This window comes from Leuresthes tenuis, unplaced genomic scaffold (assembly GCF_036924035.1).
Source record: "Leuresthes tenuis unplaced genomic scaffold, fLeuTen1.0.hap1 SCAF_9, whole genome shotgun sequence".
NCBI classification, from domain to species: domain Eukaryota; kingdom Metazoa; phylum Chordata; class Actinopteri; order Atheriniformes; family Atherinopsidae; genus Leuresthes; species Leuresthes tenuis.
This window is the reverse complement of record NW_027325363.1, coordinates 20,093,641-20,112,462: the sequence shown is the minus strand read 5'-3', so window position 1 is coordinate 20,112,462 and position 18,822 is coordinate 20,093,641. Positions and strand designations below refer to the sequence as shown.

General features: G+C 39.0%; 1 protein-coding gene across 1 annotated transcript; it reads left to right on the top strand.

Annotated features, from left to right (window-relative positions):
- The first annotated feature begins 2,509 nt into the window (after positions 1 to 2,509).
- LOC140313777 (uncharacterized) lies at positions 2,510 to 15,573 on the top strand. The gene is made up of 6 exons (XM_072391758.1): positions 2,510 to 2,786; positions 4,688 to 4,856; positions 9,426 to 9,569; positions 12,353 to 12,661; positions 12,794 to 12,860; positions 15,372 to 15,573. Exons 1-6 carry the CDS (start codon positions 2,589 to 2,591, stop codon positions 15,448 to 15,450), a joined length of 966 nt encoding a protein of 321 aa, XP_072247859.1. The 5' UTR covers positions 2,510 to 2,588; the 3' UTR covers positions 15,451 to 15,573.
- The last annotated feature ends 3,249 nt before the right edge of the window (positions 15,574 to 18,822 follow it).

The following is an 18,822-nucleotide window of genomic DNA, read 5'->3' as shown; positions in this document are numbered from 1 at the left end:
GTAGGTAAAAGAAATGTAATATTTTATGTGTGCCTGTGTGTTCGTGTGTGTGTGTGTGTATGCATCAGTTCAGATATGTTCAGATATCGATAAGAACGTCAGTTAGACTGATCATGTTTACTTGCTTTGACTATGAAGTGGTTGTTCTATTTATAGGTAATGGCTTTGATGTAAACAGTTTTCTTATGTTAACAAAATCCTAGGAAGGCAAAGTGAAGGCAAGGGTACACATAATGACCGGCAAAGACTGAAACATCTACTGTATGCAAGCTGTCAGTGAAAATCATTAATAGGCTTCAGGTTTAGTCTTAAGGGGGTTTGCCTTGCATGCAATCTGGGTTTTGTTCTTCTTTTGGAGTTTAAGTGTGGCTATTTGCCTCCCTATAAACTCTCAATTGCTCTGTGATGGTAGTGAGAGTTGGGCTTAAACTCCACATCTGTGTACTCACTTGGCAGCAATGACGGTAATTAGATTACACGGCATTCCTGCTCCTTGTCATCAAGAATATAAAACCAAGCTCTTAACTATAATGTAATTAACAACCTGGACAAATTACCTTTTTTTTTTTCCGCCATTCTCAGTAATCAAACACCAGTGTCAATTTATGCTGCATGCAGTGAACTGCTCTCAGGCCACAAAGTGGGGCTTTGGCATAAGTTTACCCACTGGCAAGGTTGAAATTAGAATGTGTAAGTGCTGTGCACGAGAATTAGTCTCCAAGTGGCCAGTTTAATAAGGGTTAGAAATATTCTTTTAAGCTAATAATGATAATAGAGTTATTGTACTATAGATAAATCTGTCAGCAATTAACTGAATCTTGCAGCTAAAATCTGGTTGAATGGAAAAGATGCTATATGCTCGATATGCCCAGCTCCCAGAACAGCCATAGCTTACACTGTTACCATTGTTCCGTATAAAATACTTAAATTGTAAAGTCTGTTTTTCCCAAATAAATCAGAAACACGAAAGAAAAGAACACAATCGGACTCCCAGAAATTGGACAGCGATTTCTGGGTAAAGAGATTTTGAATACAAAATAAGAAAAGGAGGGGGGGGCAGTTTAACAAACAAACAACAAATAAAAGATATAGTGCTGTTTGTGGATTCCAAAAAAAAGGCTTTGTTGTGCTACAATTTGAACAAAATTCACAGTTTCTATTAATAAAAGGTTTGTGGTTCTTAGAGTAATGGCTTCCTTTCATTCCCCTGGGCTGTCAAAGCTAATTTAGACCCAACTATAAAATGTGTTCTTTTTCTATTTATCAAAATCGATTAAAGTTACGTTTGAAGTGAATACCTGACCTAACGCTATAACAGACAGGAAAGTAATTACATTGTAAAGAATGACCCTGAATTTATTTGGTGTTGACACACATACACATTATCTCGCTTTCATCTTTTTTATATATATATACCTGCAGCTTTGTGCTGCACACCCACACAGAGTGCCAAAAAAAATAAACTTTGCAAGATTTAGAGCATTATGTTCAGCTCCAAAAAGGCTGGATAGTTTGGGAAAAACATACCATTTATTTGAGGATATTTCTACCAAATGACCTGTGGCCTCTTATTTTTCCAAGCGCTTCCACGCTGTACGTTTCCCCACCAAAACTAAACCGAACATTTAATTGGTTGGTCAGTTAACGACACAAAAGCTTAATTGGATATTGTGCTTGTCTACACTTTTGACTGAAGATCAAAGACTTATTCACTATGTTCAGTCTTATCCTACTAACAGGACTTCAGATGACACAAGGTTATAACTAAGATTTCTCCTTGTAATATCTATTTCAAAAGCCTGTACCAGTTGAGACATTAACCTAATCACTCTTTAATAATAACAGCCTTGGGTGTTTTGTGACTGCTACTCTAGATCTACATTTTGAGCCAGCCAAATATTTTCTATGTTCAACAGTATTATGTGATGGGCGTGTTCCATTTGTTTCTCTTTGTTTGTGCATTATTTTCCTGTTTTATAGATGTGTGTTTGTAGGTTGTTTGCTGAGTGTATTTTCTCAGGGAAAATACCGGTAGTAAAAGTTATGCTAAAACGTAGCACATAGAGCATAACTTTAGTAAGCAGTGTTGGCAGTTTAAAATAACAAAAAAAGGCATATTCTTTCACAACATTTCCAAATCTCGCCCCCTACCTTATCTTGGCTCTACTTACTTCACTCGGTCACCTGTGTTTCTCTGTTCATCCATCATATCTGTGCCGTTCTTCATAATTTCTATCCTTCACTACCACTGCTTTTGACAGCTCTTTGACCAGTGAGACGACTGAATGCCAACCTTATCAGCTTATTAGAGCTTTGCAGTGTCAAGGACACTCGCATCATGTGATACGGTTTTTCTTGGATGTTAGAGATGAAAATGCTGCTCCACTGGTTCAAAGCGTGATAAGCAAGGAGAGGCAGTGTGTCTTTACTGCTCACCTTGAAAGTCCCTCACTTTTTGAACCACACAAATTCAGTTTTATTTTGGAAAATAATTATGCATTTTGAAGAGGAACCTAAAGCATAGACTTTTATTTGTCCTAAAATGGTGTGTGTGTGTGTGTGTGTTTCACGAAGACAGTGGAGAGGAAATGTCCAGTGATAGCCTGGGTCTGACTCCACATGAAGGAAACTCTTCTGGTGACGAAGCACAGATGCAAGGACATTTATGGAGTGAAAAATGCAATCCTGCATTGTCTCGTCTGGACGATTCATTTGACCCTGCAGAGGCAGAAACTGAGCAAGATTTGCAGACTAATGAGCCAGAACAACATTCAGAATCAGCCATGGTAACATATTTCTACATTCCTATGTGCATTAGGTTCTTAGCTAGGAAGTTGTATTACCCCTGTGAAGTTCAGTTATCTTGTACTAAAGCAATAATATGCTTGCAATGGGCTGTATGTGTTGGAAGTGGTTGCCATTTCGATGAGTGGGAATCGATAGAAAAGAGATTTTGTTTTAAAGCTGAGGAACATGAGCCTAGTAAACTGAATCCAGAATATAGTGTTATTTTCAACCTTTCTTTCTTACGTGTAAGTTTTTGATGCAGAGGCATCACTAATCCAGCATCACTAATCAGTGACAGTACCTCATGTCTAGAAAATAGACTTTCTTGTATAAGCTCACTGATTTGATAAAGCTAGTGCCTTTACAAAGCTATTACTTTGATGAAAAACAATTCATATTAAACCATTTATGTAAGAATTAATTAATGCTGACACTCAGGTTTGTCTTAGTAATATGCCATGGGAGGTAATAAAATGAACACATTGGCAGGTATTAGAAGTTCATCACACAATACATAATCACTGCATAGAGGACTTCAGTCACTTACAGCTTGGGTTTTTATTTGTTGGTGACCTGATCAATTAGATGTAAAATTAATTAATTTAAACGGTTCATCTATTGCTCAGATATACTGTATATTAATCTGTGGTGTCAAAGGTGCAAGAAAGAGTGAATTAAAAAGGAACTATTTTCAGCCATTTGATAATGTGGACCCTTTATAGTGTGGCAGAGGAATGGAAAAGAGAAATAAGGGGTTAGTGCTTTATTAAAAAGCTGGAACAAAATGATGTTCATGATTGTCAGGATGGTGGTAATCTGGGGCCTCTGGACCTGAATCGAACTGCTCCTGGAATGATTAGATACAGCTTTTTTTTTTTCATGTCTCCCTCTTTAGACCACAGCTCTGTTCATCTTTTGTCCTCTGACAGTTTCTTTCTCTCCCTCTTTCATTTGATCCATCTTTTTGTGTCTCTTCATATCCTGTTTCCTGCGCCCTTTCTCCTTTTTGTGTTACCTTAACACTGTAAGTAAGATATCTAGTGAACTGCTGTATCCTGCTTGTAGTGATATTGGTTTGCAGAAAGAAATCTTTTTTTTTTTTACTGATGCAGCATCGCTGGTCTTTTGCTCCTTCTTTGTTTATCTGTCACCCTTTCTTCCTCTTGCTTTTCCCCATCCTTGCTTCTTCCTTGCTCTGAGCAGTACTATTCCCACATGCCTCTCTCGCCTATATTCTCCCAGCCCATCTGCAGTGTGTTGCAAGGCTAGCATGCTAATGTATCAGATCGTATCTAAACTAAGCAGAGCTTTCTTACTTCACTTTTGTATCACAGGAGGACACTTGCATGGAGGCAACAGCTAACACACCACACCATTGTGAGATGCTCTCACCAGCTCCAGGGGTTAATTAAAAATCAATTCATCAAATGGAAACAAAAGAAACGAGGGGCGAGGAAAATATTCTTCTGTATAAGACAGTATCATTTATATACATTTTCACACTTTACTCATGAAAAATAGGAAATGAACACGCTTACTTGACTTCACAAAAGTTAAAATGACTTTAAACTTGTTACCCTATGAAATGATTGTGTTGCAGTGAAAATAAAAATAAGTTTTGAGACCAGACTTGTTTTTCCTCTACTCTATTTTATTCACTGTGTTTTCATGTTCATGTTTTTCATTCCTGTGATGCACCTTTCCCTACTGCGCCCTCATCACCTCCCTCCATCATCTCTTTATTTGCTATTTTCCTTCCTTGCCACATCCCTTTGTGTATCATCTCTCTGTCTCGTCCCAACATGACCTGTTTTTCTCACTGCTTTCATTTTTTATTCCACCGTCTTCCTCCCATCCCTCCTTCTACTCTGTCCCTCCATCTGTTTCCATATCCCCTTAGGTGAAGCACAAACAGAGTGCTGGGCCTGGATCAGAGCAGTTCTGTGATCTGGATGGGTTATTGCCTCTAGGTTTGGACACTAATACTGATCACCTCGGCTCATCAGAACATGTACGCCGTGAACAGCTTCTCATATGTCAGTCTTCAGTGATTGACTCCGACCCAACAGGTTGGTTAAAGAGGGAAACTGTATGGGTGTGTGTGTGAATATTTATGCTTTAGTTTTATTGAGTTTTGTCAATCTGGACCATGTTTTTCTATAAGCTACACATCAGAATGTGTCACTGCTGTTTTTGTGCTTCAAGAGATTAGATTGGGAAGATTACCTCTGCGTCCAACTTTTTCCTGAAAATACTATCCAATTTGCAAGAGCTATTCATATCACAATGACATCATAATAGGATTTTGAACAAATATGTAAAAATGTAGTGCTTACATGAGACATGAAAATGAGTTTTAAACCCAGAGGAGCGGTAGCTGCTTGGTGGGAAAAAAAAAACAAAACAAAAAAAAAACGAGAGATGAGGGAGACAACACGGACAATTTACTATCTGTGGGTCCGATGGGAGCTTTTCTCTCTGATGTGCTTTTTGTGATGTGTGTAGATGTGTTTCTTTGTCTTAACGTTCTTCTGAACCATCATCCTTCTTTATGACCGTATTTAGTGCCTAAATTCTCTGTAAAACAGGCACACATAGACCGAGACAGACTTACATGCTTCCCCGATCCCCAAAACAAATTTACAAATTTCATCAAAAGGCCTCACTCACAGATAACACTCCCATTTTTGCCTTGATTTTTGTTTACAGGAAACTGGAAAAGTGCCTGTCTTCTGCATGTAGATCCCAATTTATTTTAATTCAATTTAACTTTCGAAAGGAGTCCTTTTAGGTTGAATATATGGGCTGTGAAAACACGGTCCAGTTTGTGTGTTGTTTGTTTTTCAGGCAGGGCCCATTTGTCAGAGGCTCTGTATATGTTGTAGTGTCGACTGAAATGCTGATATACCCCTGTCGTCCTTAGGCCAGATGTTAAATTAGCCGATAAAACAATGGTAAAACCCTACAATCACCCCCTTGCCTTTTTATGTATCCACAAAGCAGTCAAGTTGCAGTCTCCACCCATCTCTTCTTCTGCTCCGTTATGGAGGTGAATAATGGAAAGAAAAATGTTTTCCCAAAACATTGATGTCACAGTGAAGCTTGTCGTTGGAATATGAAATGTCGTCACTGCATTTTATCCTTGTAGATGTTTGTATGACATTTTGCGACACGAATTCTCGAGTTGTGGACAAAAGTGTTTTTGTGAGGTCAGTGTGACCTCACACTGCCTAACCCTAATCCGTTTGTTCGAGTTGGCATTTTAGCCAAATTGAAGGAAATTCCCTCCAGACATTGCTGAGATTTTGTGTTCACATGACTGGAACAGATGAACGTACACATGGACACATGATACAAAAGGTTAATGCCTCTGGCAGTGGCCCTGGCTAATGTGCAGGCACAACCTCAAAGTCATAAAGGATAAAACAAACAACAAAAGGGTTCAAAACTGTAATGAATGAGAAAACAAAGTTAACACATAGAATACAAACGGTAGATGGAAGACATGATTTATGGCAGCACAATCTAAGGTTTTACATGAAATTATAGATGACAAATATCCACAAAAAGTAAAAAGAGCAGACAAAGCAGGTGACAAGCAAGTGGGTGTGAGAAATGATTGAGTCACTGAGCTGGAGAGTTCATGTTGTGAATACTGTCTTACCAAAGGATGTTTTCCTCCTTAGAACATCTGTCTGCTTTTATCCTGCTTCATTTTAGTCCATCTACAACATGTCTCTATTAAATGGATGTAATACATCGGATGGGTGATTCATTTAAAAACTGACATACTGAAAAGGCTGCATCAGATTTGATGTTTTTGCAGAAAATGAAACAATAACGAGGAAGTTTCACTCACTATTATCCAGAAAATGCAAGGAAAATTGTTTATGATTATAAATGAAAATGATTATTATTATTTATAATACTGGTAGTTTAATTTATATAGCTCCTATTATCATCCATCACTAACCTTTGCCCTCATGGAAATACATAGACATTCAATTTCAAGGTTTTGGATTTGTTTGCCTCTCCACTTTTCTTTTATTGTGAGGTCTCGCCTTCTCTTTGCCGACATATACTGTTGTAATGAGGGGGTTTAAAAATGTTTCATAAATCACGCTGTGGCTGTTGAAGAAGCTGTTGTTTATGTTGGTGTTATAGCTCATACTTTTAGACATGGCTGTTTTCTTAATGGAGGTTTCTCCTGGCACCGCGGTTTATCCAACATAGTGGCACTTATTCCACTTTTTTCTCTTGTCTGAGGCTGTTCAGTTACATTTCGAGCAGTAGTTACCGTTAAAGATGAATTGCAAACAAAACGACCCATTAACCTTTTCCTTCAAGAACAGTTAAAGCCCAGCATTTCGGTTTTGCTGTCATGTTTATATGAAATGAATGAGTTTGACCGAGAGAGACTCCCACAAGGACACGCCACCTTCTTCTCACCATGGAGTCAGCCACTCTAAATCCGGTACTGTCTCTGTCACCATCGTTAAAGCTCCAAAGATAATCACAGAGAAAGGTTACAGACAAGGAATATCACCTTGACAACACTCCACACATAGTTGTCCCTTCATTGGTCTCCTCTACTTTTCTCTTTTTTTTTTTAATGTCTCCATCACTATTCTTTCAACCGTTCTTTTTAATTTACTCCCTGTCTCATCGTTGGTCAGGATATGAGCTTGTTAGTGTGCAGTTATTGTCACATGTGCGTGCAGTCCAACAACAAAAAAAAAAAAAAGCAAGAGATTCACCTAAGAGACAGCAACATAGGGACAGTGTGAGAGAAGATACAAGAAGCCATAACTAGCAATAGGTTTTGTGCTGGAATGCTGATGAAGAATAGGCAAAAAGAGAGCTTTTACAGAAAAAAAAAGCAATGTAGATGCACAGTATTACCAAGATATGTTATGATATATATTTTTACTTTTGGAAGCTGGTTTACAGTACACATCTTTTCCTCTGTTTTAGCCTTTTTAGACAAGATAGGAGATTTTCCATCCAGTCAATAGCAGTAATTAACTGTCTGACCACAGGAGAGAAAGAAGAAAACGGCATTAATTGCTTTGCAGCTGTCAGGATCGGCTGAACAGGCTTGTTTAGTTATACTGGTTTGGTACAATGCTGTTGCTAACTGAGGAACTAAATGACTGTATCCATGTAATTACTAAATTTTCTTAAATTAAAATATTTGATCGGGTTAGTATTTTCAGTCTAAACTGGGAATTTTCAGTGTATTGATGGGATGTGTCCTCTACAGTTCTGTGACCTTTGCTTCTCCTGATGGTAGTTGAGTAATTTGTCAATGCACTGTTAGCATGGACCAGTGTTTTAAATCACCTTAGAGACCACGGCTTAGCTTGTTTTTATGGAGACACAGTTTCAATCTAAAGTCTTGTTTTGTGGAGGTGTTGTGAAATGTGATTACATGTTGTTATTACCACATTGACTCTGACATTTATAGTACTTTTCTGAGCAAAAACCGTCTTACTTTTTTTTTTTTAGTTTTAGTTGCTTTAATAGATAAATGAATAACCTTGAAAGAGAATAACATAACGTGTTCCATCTCAGCTTAGCATTCTGTGTGCATTCATATGCAATCATAGCCAAAAAGTCTTCCCTTGTGTTCGAGCCAATACAAAAGACACAAACTGTGGGAGCTTGATAGCAAAGCAAATGCATTGCTACTTCCACTTACTGGCTATGCATTCAACCAGTAGCAGCGTGACATTGCTTGCTCTGTGTCTTTGGATTTCATTTATCCTGTATCCGTGTATTCCAACTACTTTTTTTTAAAGCATGTGAAGCACAACAGAGCAATGTGGAAGTGGAAAAAGTGATGGTATGCATTTGAAACGCAATGTAAAACTGTTCTCTGCAAATTGTTTACAGTATTTGCCTTGAATTTAGTGTTTCCAGGCCTTTACCATCTTCAACAGAAATAAGTACACCTCTGTGTGATAACACTTGAAAAATCCAAGTGCTGTATCCCAATAGTTCCATTGTTTACAAGTAGATAATATCTCATATGGACAACCACAACAGAAAATACTGTATAAAGAGTGTATTTACATCACATGCTCCAAAGTGGAAATTCCCTGCAACACAAGTGCCTAAGACTTGGCACTGGGGTCATCAGTGGGAATCTGGGTTTCTGAGACAGTCACAGCAGTGCAAACTTGCTCCCTGGCACGAAATTGCCATGTTAGGTTTATTTATTTATGTATTTTTTTTTTGAAAGACCATGAAAATACACCAGATGAATACTGAGAGCTACTATCTGGTCAAGTATGCTGCCTAACTGGTCTCCAGTAACTTTGCAGGTTTTATAAATAGAAAGGTAACAATCCTGCACAATACAGCAAATAAAAGCTTTTGTGAACATCAAACAAAACTTTTGCAACCCCGATATCCTCTGTGCTGTGGAGGAATGAGTCAGTCATTGGAAATAAAATTGGACCTGCATTGTGTTTAAAGATGTATTTTTACCATTGCTCATATTGTTGATGTAGTGAATCTAATCTTAGAAGCAATGCAGTCATTGTCAGGTGATAAAAATCAGAATAATATGACTTTATGAGTGGTACTGGTGAGTTTTTGTTTGCCCCGTCTTACTTTTACTGCCACTTTTTTAGTGTCACAGAGTTGTGGTCCAAGCAGCAGCCCCAGAAGTTGCACTAAGGAGCACCTGCTTTTCAGAACAATGAAGGACAGCCACACACAGCCACTGGGAACTCATCTCCATTCCACCAGGAGAGAAGAAATATCAGGAACATCTGGTAAATACCTCTTTCATGTATTTGTCAAGTCCTCGTAAATTCTACCAGGCACACTGAGCTCTGCCTGTTACCACTTTACTCTCCAACACACAGAACTCAATTTCATACACAATTAATACTTCAGACTCCTGTTACAGCCAAACTTTCTTGGCACTGAGTAAGCAGGTTTCTTAAAGAGATTATACAGTATCACTCTCAGGCACAAACTGGCACACGTGTCCTGTGTGTACGCACATGCTGAGCACAAACACATGCAGGTGGAGAAATTGGTCCAAGAATATGTCCTATCATCACTTTCTTTGCCAAGAAACACTGTAATCTGATTGTGCTGAAACAGACACACACACACACACACACACACTCCCTCTCTCTCATTCATATACTTGCAAAACAGACACTTGAGAAGCAAGAAGGTAATCGGTTTCTCACTGTGATATCTAATACCCCCCTGGTGCCAATCAGTTCTCAGAGCTGGACTACTTTTTCCCTCCTCCAAAGTTTACTGTAAATAAATGCATTTCAATAATGACATTTCTTATTCTTTCTTATTATCTTATGTGCACTGTCAAACTCTTCAGCCCTTTCGATGACGTCTGGCCCATAAATTCTAGCTGTTTCTTCTGTTGACAAACTCACATTTTTACACGTTTACGGTATTCTTTATTTTGACGTTTCATTTGCCGCCTGAGTCCATTCATCCAAAGTTTCAGTGCTGTAGCAAATAGTGTGCTGCATTGAATAGCTTTACAGAATGTTGAATCACTCATTCGTACGTTTGATTTTTTTTTTTGACATTAATTACACAATCAAATTGACACGAGTGCTTAATGTGTTTCCTGTATTTTTATTTGTATCGGTGAAGCTTTTTGGCAAGTTGCCTTAATCAGAGAAGTCAGTGTGCTGTCTGTCATCACACTATAAGACGCTTCACAAAAAACATCTGCGCTTATGCTCCCCTGTGCCATTAATGAATGCCTTAAAATAGCTGTTCGCTTAGGAGCCTGTTTTCAAGTAAGAAACTCTTCTCAGCAGTTAGTTTCTTTTCTTTTCTCACTTGACACTTAAGCATCTTTTTCATGTGACAAATCACAATGTTTGTATAATTTGTCTCTCGTTGCATCTTAATATGACTTCAGTTTATAGAGGGATCAGATGTACACTGCATGCACATTTTAGGTTTAATACATTTTAAACCAGGCAAATGACTTGATCAATAAATGAAATCTGATTAAATGTTCCAAAATGAAGTAATCGAGTCCAGATGTACGTGTGTGTCCACGTGTTTGCAGCGCTGCACTGCACTGCATTGTTCCTGCCATCCTGCTTAGTTTGACAGTGCAGGTGGTTGTGAGGCACTAAGTGGAGGTTCTGTGCCAGCTTAAAGACAGAGAGGCACAGAGAGGGAGGGCCGAGGAGACAATGAAAGATTGAAAGACTCAAAGATTTAACACTGGAGCTGAAACTGGTTAGACAGCAAGCAACATGAGGAATCAGTGTGCTGCAGACACACACATGCTCACCGACACCATCACAGCTTCTCAGTGGGGACCTCAATGTAATTTACAGTGAGCAGGTGGGGATGGATGTTCAATCTGATTCAATTTGATGTGGCTCGCAGTGGAGTGGGATGAGACACCAGTCATTCCACTGACTGTTGTGATCATTTTTGTATCTCTCACCTTCTTACCTCGACTCCAGAGCAGAGATTCCCTCTACATTTTCCTTTCTTCCTCTACATCTCCTCTTATTGCTTTCTTAGACACACCTTCTGTGTGTGCTTTCATGAAATAGGCCTTAACTTATGGCCTTATGTCCATCGCTGTATTCATCAAACAGCATTGTGTCCAAAAAGGTCAAAAGCAGAAAAATGGGGTTTGCTAATCCTTTAAACTGTAGTTTTTAATTGGAACGAGCACAAAGACAGCCTATCAAATATTTAAACTGAGGCTTTTTCGGTAAACATGTACTCATTTGAGTTTGATGGCAGCAGTATTTTGTAAAAAGTTTGTAAAATGAGAGCCACATTTGCCACTCTGTTGCATCACTTCTTCTTTTAGTAACACGCTGTATGCATTTTGGAATGGAGGAAAAGGAAAGCGTTTCCCCATTCTGGCTTGATCTGAGTTTTCAGCTGCTCAGTGGTTTGAGGGCTTCTTTGTTCTATTTTTTATTTCATAATGTATCGTGTTTTTAGTAGATATCCTTTATCAGCAAGTAACACTCAGAATAGACTTTTTTTTCTTTGAATAGTTGAGTTTTAACTTGTTTTTGTGGCTACAGCAGCTTAGTTCACTGTCAGTGATCTTCAGAAAGGTTCCTGAGCCCATGCAGGGATTTCCACCAATGAATTATGTCCCTTTTTTTTTTACAAAGTGTCCCCTGAGAGCCTGAAGGCCATAGCCGGGCTGCACTAGCTTTCAGAGAGATTTCTCCTCATTCTCAACATATTTTTTATTTTTTTTTTGTGGTATTTTATTTAGTTGATGGAATTTCCAAATTCTTTGCAGTTTTTTTTGCATAATTTTCAGAGATTGGTGAATCCTACCTTATCTTTACTTTTTCCTACCCCCGTCATGTTACTGAGCTGTTGGCAGGTAACTTAAGTAGCTATGATATGTTCCACCATCATTCCTTTTTTCTAGCATTACATAGCTGAAATATCCAATCTTTTTTGTTCCGGTCTGAACTTTTTTGGAAACAGGGATATATCCTTATGTGCCCTAATAAGTTTCTCTACTTTTTCATTTATGAATGTTCAACTTGTCTCTTTTTTTCACAACCAGGATCTAAACTGCCTGGCAAGTCCACACCAATTCTGTCTAATCAACCAAGGACAAATCCAAGATCTCCATCTGTGCCCACCTCTCCCTGCTTCTTTCATTCCCCCTCTCCTCCTCTACCTGCTTCCCTGTCTCATCTCACATTGGACTCAGAGTTTTGCTCAGCTTTTCGTCCATTTTCCCAAGCGACCCAAGAGATAATGGACATCTGTAAGGTGGACCAGACAGGCTGTGAGGACCCTGACGTGGACATTGACACAAAAGCACATGTGCTACATGGTCTGGAGCAGGAACTAAGAGTCACGGCAAAGGGTACAGACACACATTTGCACAGACGGACAGGTCTGTGACCTATCATTTGCACATTATGATGAAAGGGAAATTGTTTTTAAATAATGCTTTAATCATACATCTTGTTAAATATCTACCTTTGAATATCTACAGGGACCCATGCTCTGGTATTGGATATGGCAAATGGTGGAAGTGAGAATGGGAGTCATTGTCTCATGCGGTGGGTAACAACGCACCCAAAACCTGATCACATTCCTGCAGCAGCAGATCATACATCACCTCATCCTTATTCTTTACACACATGTATCTGCATATGAATATGAATTGAAATGTATGCAAGGGAGACACATTTTGGCATCAAAATAGTGCAAGTGTTCTGTTTGTAGTAGAATTGAACATTTGTCAACATTTGCATTCAAACAGTGACCATTACATAGAAGAGGAATGTTTATTCACACACTGTATGTGTTTTTGAGTATTCATGTATCTCTTATCTACATGTGAAGCCCAGAAATACTGGCCCTAGAAGCCCTTAGTCGTTGGACTACAGCCATTGGATCGCCAGATTGTCCCATCTTAATGAGCCAATTGTGTTATTAATAATGGATCTGAAAATAATAACATCAAAAGCTGACATTTCCATGTCCTTTAAAATTCAAAGCTGCCATCTTTGGTCACTGCTTATAGTTCCTGAAATTCAAATTCAAGTTTCTGCCCTGTGAGAATCTGAGCATGTAGCCATGTGAATTCCTGTTTTCATTCAGTCTTTTCTCCATGATCAGCATGTAATCCATTACTTTCTCACCCCGACGCTTCCCCACACTCCCCTACAATTCCAGTTGTCACAATGGGGGGTAATCCCTCGTTTTTTTTGCGCTCCATCAATCCCTCTCTCTGTCAGATATAGAGAGTATGTAATGGATCGTTAGCCAGCACAATGACTTTAGCTTTGACAGCATGTTGGGTATCAGGCCTTAATGTGCTGTTTAATGTGTATATGTGTGTGAAAAGAGTGAAACAGAGTGTGCCAATGTGTTCTTCTTGTATATCAGAAACTGAGTGTGTGGGTTAATGCGTTTGTGTGTTTTTGATATTTTAAGTATGTGCATGTAGCGAACATAATCTGCGCCAGAGGCCTTGCGCTGTGAAGGACTCTGTGAACATCATATTTAAATGTATAACAAACAGATTAAAACATACAATAGCGAGAGCTCCCAAAACAGCTTCTTACATACTAAGGTACACGCGCACACACACACACACACACACACACACACACACACACACACACACACACACACACGGACATCTTTAAACTCATTACTTTGACTTAGCGATATGGTATCATATTTGTACTTGTATAGGCATCTGTTATAGTTACACCAAATTTGTGATTGTTGTCACTTTCCCTCTCAATGTGCAGTTTTTGATCATTTTGACATTTTGACCTCAAAAACATGGGGCTTTGGGGAACTTTTTATGCAAATTAGTTGTCACATGGTTGTGAGTTTGTTTCACAACACTAATTACAGACTAACAGTTTAATCAGGACAACTTCTGTGGCTTCTTAGTTTAGTCCTGTATTGAACCTGTAAAATATAGGCAGCGTGTTTTTAAAAAAATGTTCCAGTAATAATAGATGCACATTCTATGGTACAATATATGTGCATCCTCTATATGTATGTCTGTTGTGACCTGGCCTCATATCCACTTTAACTGTTCATCATGTAAGTCAGTTTTGGACCGCTTCGGAGTTCTTGATTCGTAGATAAATTTGACATATTTTGGTCTTATCACAACAGCTGCAGGTTGTGATGCAAACATATTTTATATATGTATGTGTGTGTGTGTGTGTGTGTATTTTAGTGTTTTTTTTTTTTGTCAAGTCGACTAAAATCCACAGTTCAGCTTGACTTTGTCTATGATTTCAACAATCAAAGAATGGCAGAGTGATAATGACTGAAACTCAAATCAAAGCAACATTTCAATTCTAATAAATCTTATCTAGACATGGAGCACTATTCTAATTTTAATTTGTGACGTCTGCGGATAGCCACTGCTTGTCGTTGCTTGATAATGGCGGAATGTCCAGAAGACAAAGATTTTAGAGTAAAGGCCAGGCCACCACTTCAGCTCTCTGACACCCATGGAGCAACCCTTCTTCTGACAGAGGTGTCAAGACCTGTGGGTGGTGTCGACGGCACTGATATGCCTGCTGTCTTTCTGACTCTCAAGTAAATTTAGGCTCGTCATAGCTGAGTGCAAAGGGAGGAGATTCTTCTCTTCAATGCCTCAGTAAAATGTAAGCAGGGCCTGCAGTTGCAGTCCTGTGGATTTCCTCTTTGTGTTTTCAGTGTCGTCATTGCCCTCTCATTGTCCTCCATCACCCCTGTTGCCTCCCCTTTATCATTCTTATTCTCTCTCATGTGGCCATAAATCTATATGCTGGCATATAATTGTTAAAATAAGTATCAAAATATAAAACTGCATAGATTTACAAGTGACTCATTTTGTTTCAGACTTTGTTAAATTCTGCCTCATCTCACTTTGGTGATGACTAATGATACACAAAAAGCACTTTCAGCGATTGTGTTCAGCTGTCACCGAGTAAAATCCGTAAACTCTTCATCAGACTAAAGGCCAGGCACATCTGTTGTTTATCCATTGCCTGCTATTTGTGTGTTGTATATGTATGATGTTCTGCCTTTGATCAGCGGATTTGGACTTGCAGGGTCGGTGTCAGCCAGGAACAAAAGGAAGAGGAGGAAGCTGCAGAGAGAGACCGACAGAGTGTCCTTCTTCTACCCTGAGCCACGCGCGCTCGAGTATTGCAAGACATTACAGCAAGGAATGGGTGTAAATTGTGCTCATGTGCTGTAGACCAGAAACCTTTTTACTCCTTGGAATGATTTGTTTGTAAACTCCTCTTGTGCTAAAAAAGATGAGGAAATATAACTCCAGTGTTTTTGAAAAACTGTTAATGAAAAGTGAATTAAAGCTGCTTTGATTGATAATCCGTCTGGTTTTTTTTATGTGTTGTTGGTTACTGTGAACTGTTTACGGTAGAAAACAATGTTGTAGGCAAAAGATGAGGTCGGGAAGGGAGGTGACATGAAGACAAATGGGAACTTTGTCTTTATTCTCAGCAGGAATCTTCTTGGACCCCCTTTGACTGTGTGCTTTTGCGTGTTTACTCTTTAGAGACGTGAGTTAAAGGACAGACACTGAGGGACAGTTGACTGTGTTGCCAATTTTACCCACAGGGGTTAGGAAGAACATTTTTCTCTGTTGTCACCAGTTTGTTTCTTAATAAGGTTAGGGTGGCACTGGATCAGGGCACCGTCTACACGCGCACACACACAGAGGAGACTCCTGCTGGTGATAAATTATGTTTGTAAGGGAGGTAAAAGGAACTGTGCCAGTGTTCGCTGTTGCCATTTCTCTGTGTGTACAGGAGTAGAGCGAGATAAGCACCAGGCACTGGAACTTGTTTGTTGCCTCTGTGGTGAATGTGCACATGTTTTGTCAGTGTGTGTTTGTGTGCATGTTCCTCAGTTCTGCTGTTTTCCATTATCCTCCACAGCCAGTCCTAATCTGTCATGGCCACCACTGTCCTCAGCCGAGATCACACCCCAACATCCGCTACTTTATCTCCAGCCGATATGCATTTGAGGATCAAACAAGAACAAACAGGTAGAAAATCACGCCTGTATCACACCGCCATACACGCACCAGAAATGCGATTCAATAGATGTTAACTTTGTGATGGAATTTGCGATTGAGGATATTCTGTGATGGCAGAGTTTGTGTGTTCGTTGCGATAGTGAGTGACTGTGGCTCTATTCTTTATTCAGTCAATGTGGAGGGATATAAGGGCATTTTATTTGTTCCAATGTTAATCGCTAGGAGCGGACAGCAAAATCCCTGTAATCCAACAGCAATTACCACAAGACTGATTGGTTGCACAGGGACCGAGAGAGACAGGCAGAGAGACTAAGAGATGGACAAGGAGAGCGAGGGAGAGGGGTGAAAAGGTAGATCTTTGTTATTGTGTCCTTCACTCAGTTTATCACTTAATGTTTAGGAGAGGAAAATAACAGACATAAATCTGATGGATATCGAACCACTCTTAGATCTGTGCCGTCCATTCCTCTCACACACAAACGAACAAACAAGCGTACACACGCATCCAAACAGGGAACGAGATAAGAATAGAATAGGTGACCTTTGTTAGATTTGGAGTAGTTTGTGAAGTTGTTGACGCTGTCAGAAAGACAGTGAAAATGGAGAAGTTGACATTTCACTCCACTATATTAACTGACCCTTCTGCTGTAGTGGAGTTCAAACGGAATGTGTTGCGAAAAAACAAACTTGTCCAACACACTCGGTTATAAAACAAAGTTTTATTCCTCATGGGTAACTTTTAGAAAAAGTGTCTTTCGCGAAGAATGTTGACCGACATCGTGGAACCAATTCAATATTTGAATATAACAGACATCGCAATTGACAGTGGTGGCAAATCTAATAGACAAATGCAGTTGTCTCACTTCCCGTGTCTCAAGAGCTGATGTGATTTTAACCACACTCTCTCTTTTCTTTTATTATTTTCATTGGTTTAGTTTTCCTCTGCCTCTGGATGCATGTGCTCTTGTTTTCTCATAGAAACTTATTACATTTTCCTCCACCCAAAATGCCCCAAAAGAACCTCTGTTTCTTATAGTTTCACAAGTAATCTACAATGAGCTGCAAGGCACAGCAGCTGCATCTTTGTGTGACAAGAGTTCACATCTAGTCTGAGAAACAGAAAATAAGACGGCCCTAATAGAATAGTCGTTTTCCCTTGTTGTTCTAGCGGGTAGCAAGTTTGAAATGACAAACACGACGTGATATTAGCTAAGAATAAACGACCCAGACAATTACACCTGGAATGTGACTTAAGTTTGTCTAAGTTAAAAACTAAAGCAAAGAATTCTCTCAGGAAGTTTCGTCTTGTTTTTCCCTACCTCAGCTTATCCTGTTAACTGCTGTCTCTTAGTTTGATTGGTGACGAAACTAAATGAATAAATAAAACGGGGGGGGGGGGAAAGCTACCTGGGAACGTGTTGCTATCTACACACAGCCTTTTCTGTGGAATTCACTTTCATCGAGCGCTTGCTCAAAGGGAAGTGTTAGATTTTTGTCTATTTTAATTGCTTTAAAATGACTTTTCTTGTGAACGTGTGCTTTATAAATTTAATTGAGTCCAGCTTTAGGGCATCAACTATACTATTTGCCAGAGTATTAGGGAAGCTACTTAAATGAGCCCATCACTGGTGACTGAAGCGACGAAATTTGAGGAGTATTTATAAAATTTGAAACTTTAAACCACCTTCCCTTCTTAACACTTAGTGTTTTTTAATCTGAACCCCATTAAGCAAACTGAGACTACAATCAGATTTTTTTCAAGTGACCAGGGCTGCCCAAACTTTTGCATGCTGCTCTATCTTTACATTCCAACCTTTCATTAGTTTGCTTTTCTCTGGCTTTGTGCCGATAATTCCATAGCAACCGTATCCTAATTACCTGCATTCTCTTGCTGATATCGCCAAACATTCACTGTGAACGATCCTTCTACCAGGATCTGGTTAAGTGCATGGAAAGGTAACAAATCAGATATCAACTGCACAGCAACAACTTGGCGTAGCATTAAGTAAATCAGATTTTTGATAGTTGGGTTGATTGTCTCCTCCTGTTTTTTTAAAAATTATTTTAAAGCATATTTAGTTTCTAACAGATTAAAAAAATTATAATAATGAAAAATTCTGTTAGACTCATTTGAACTGAACCACCTATTCTTGTGCTTTTGCCACACTGAGATCTGTATTACATATTTGAGATAACATATCATTTGATTAGAGTATCATGGTGACTCAACAGTTCTGGAATGTTTGTGTATGCTTCAAATTGATGCAGGGAATGCTCAATTACTGCATAGAAAGCAAGAATGATGTATATACCACCATCCTTTTATAGTCATTTTACTTGTAAATCTCTTCAAAAATGCAAACTCCATCATCGCAGTATGAAGGACGGGCTTCTTTCCTTTTGTGGTTGTCAGGTCAGAAGATATTTGGTGTGAATGTTACCATCTAATCATGTCCCATGTTGTCTGTTAGAGCCCTGCTGCCTCATTACAGGTGAAG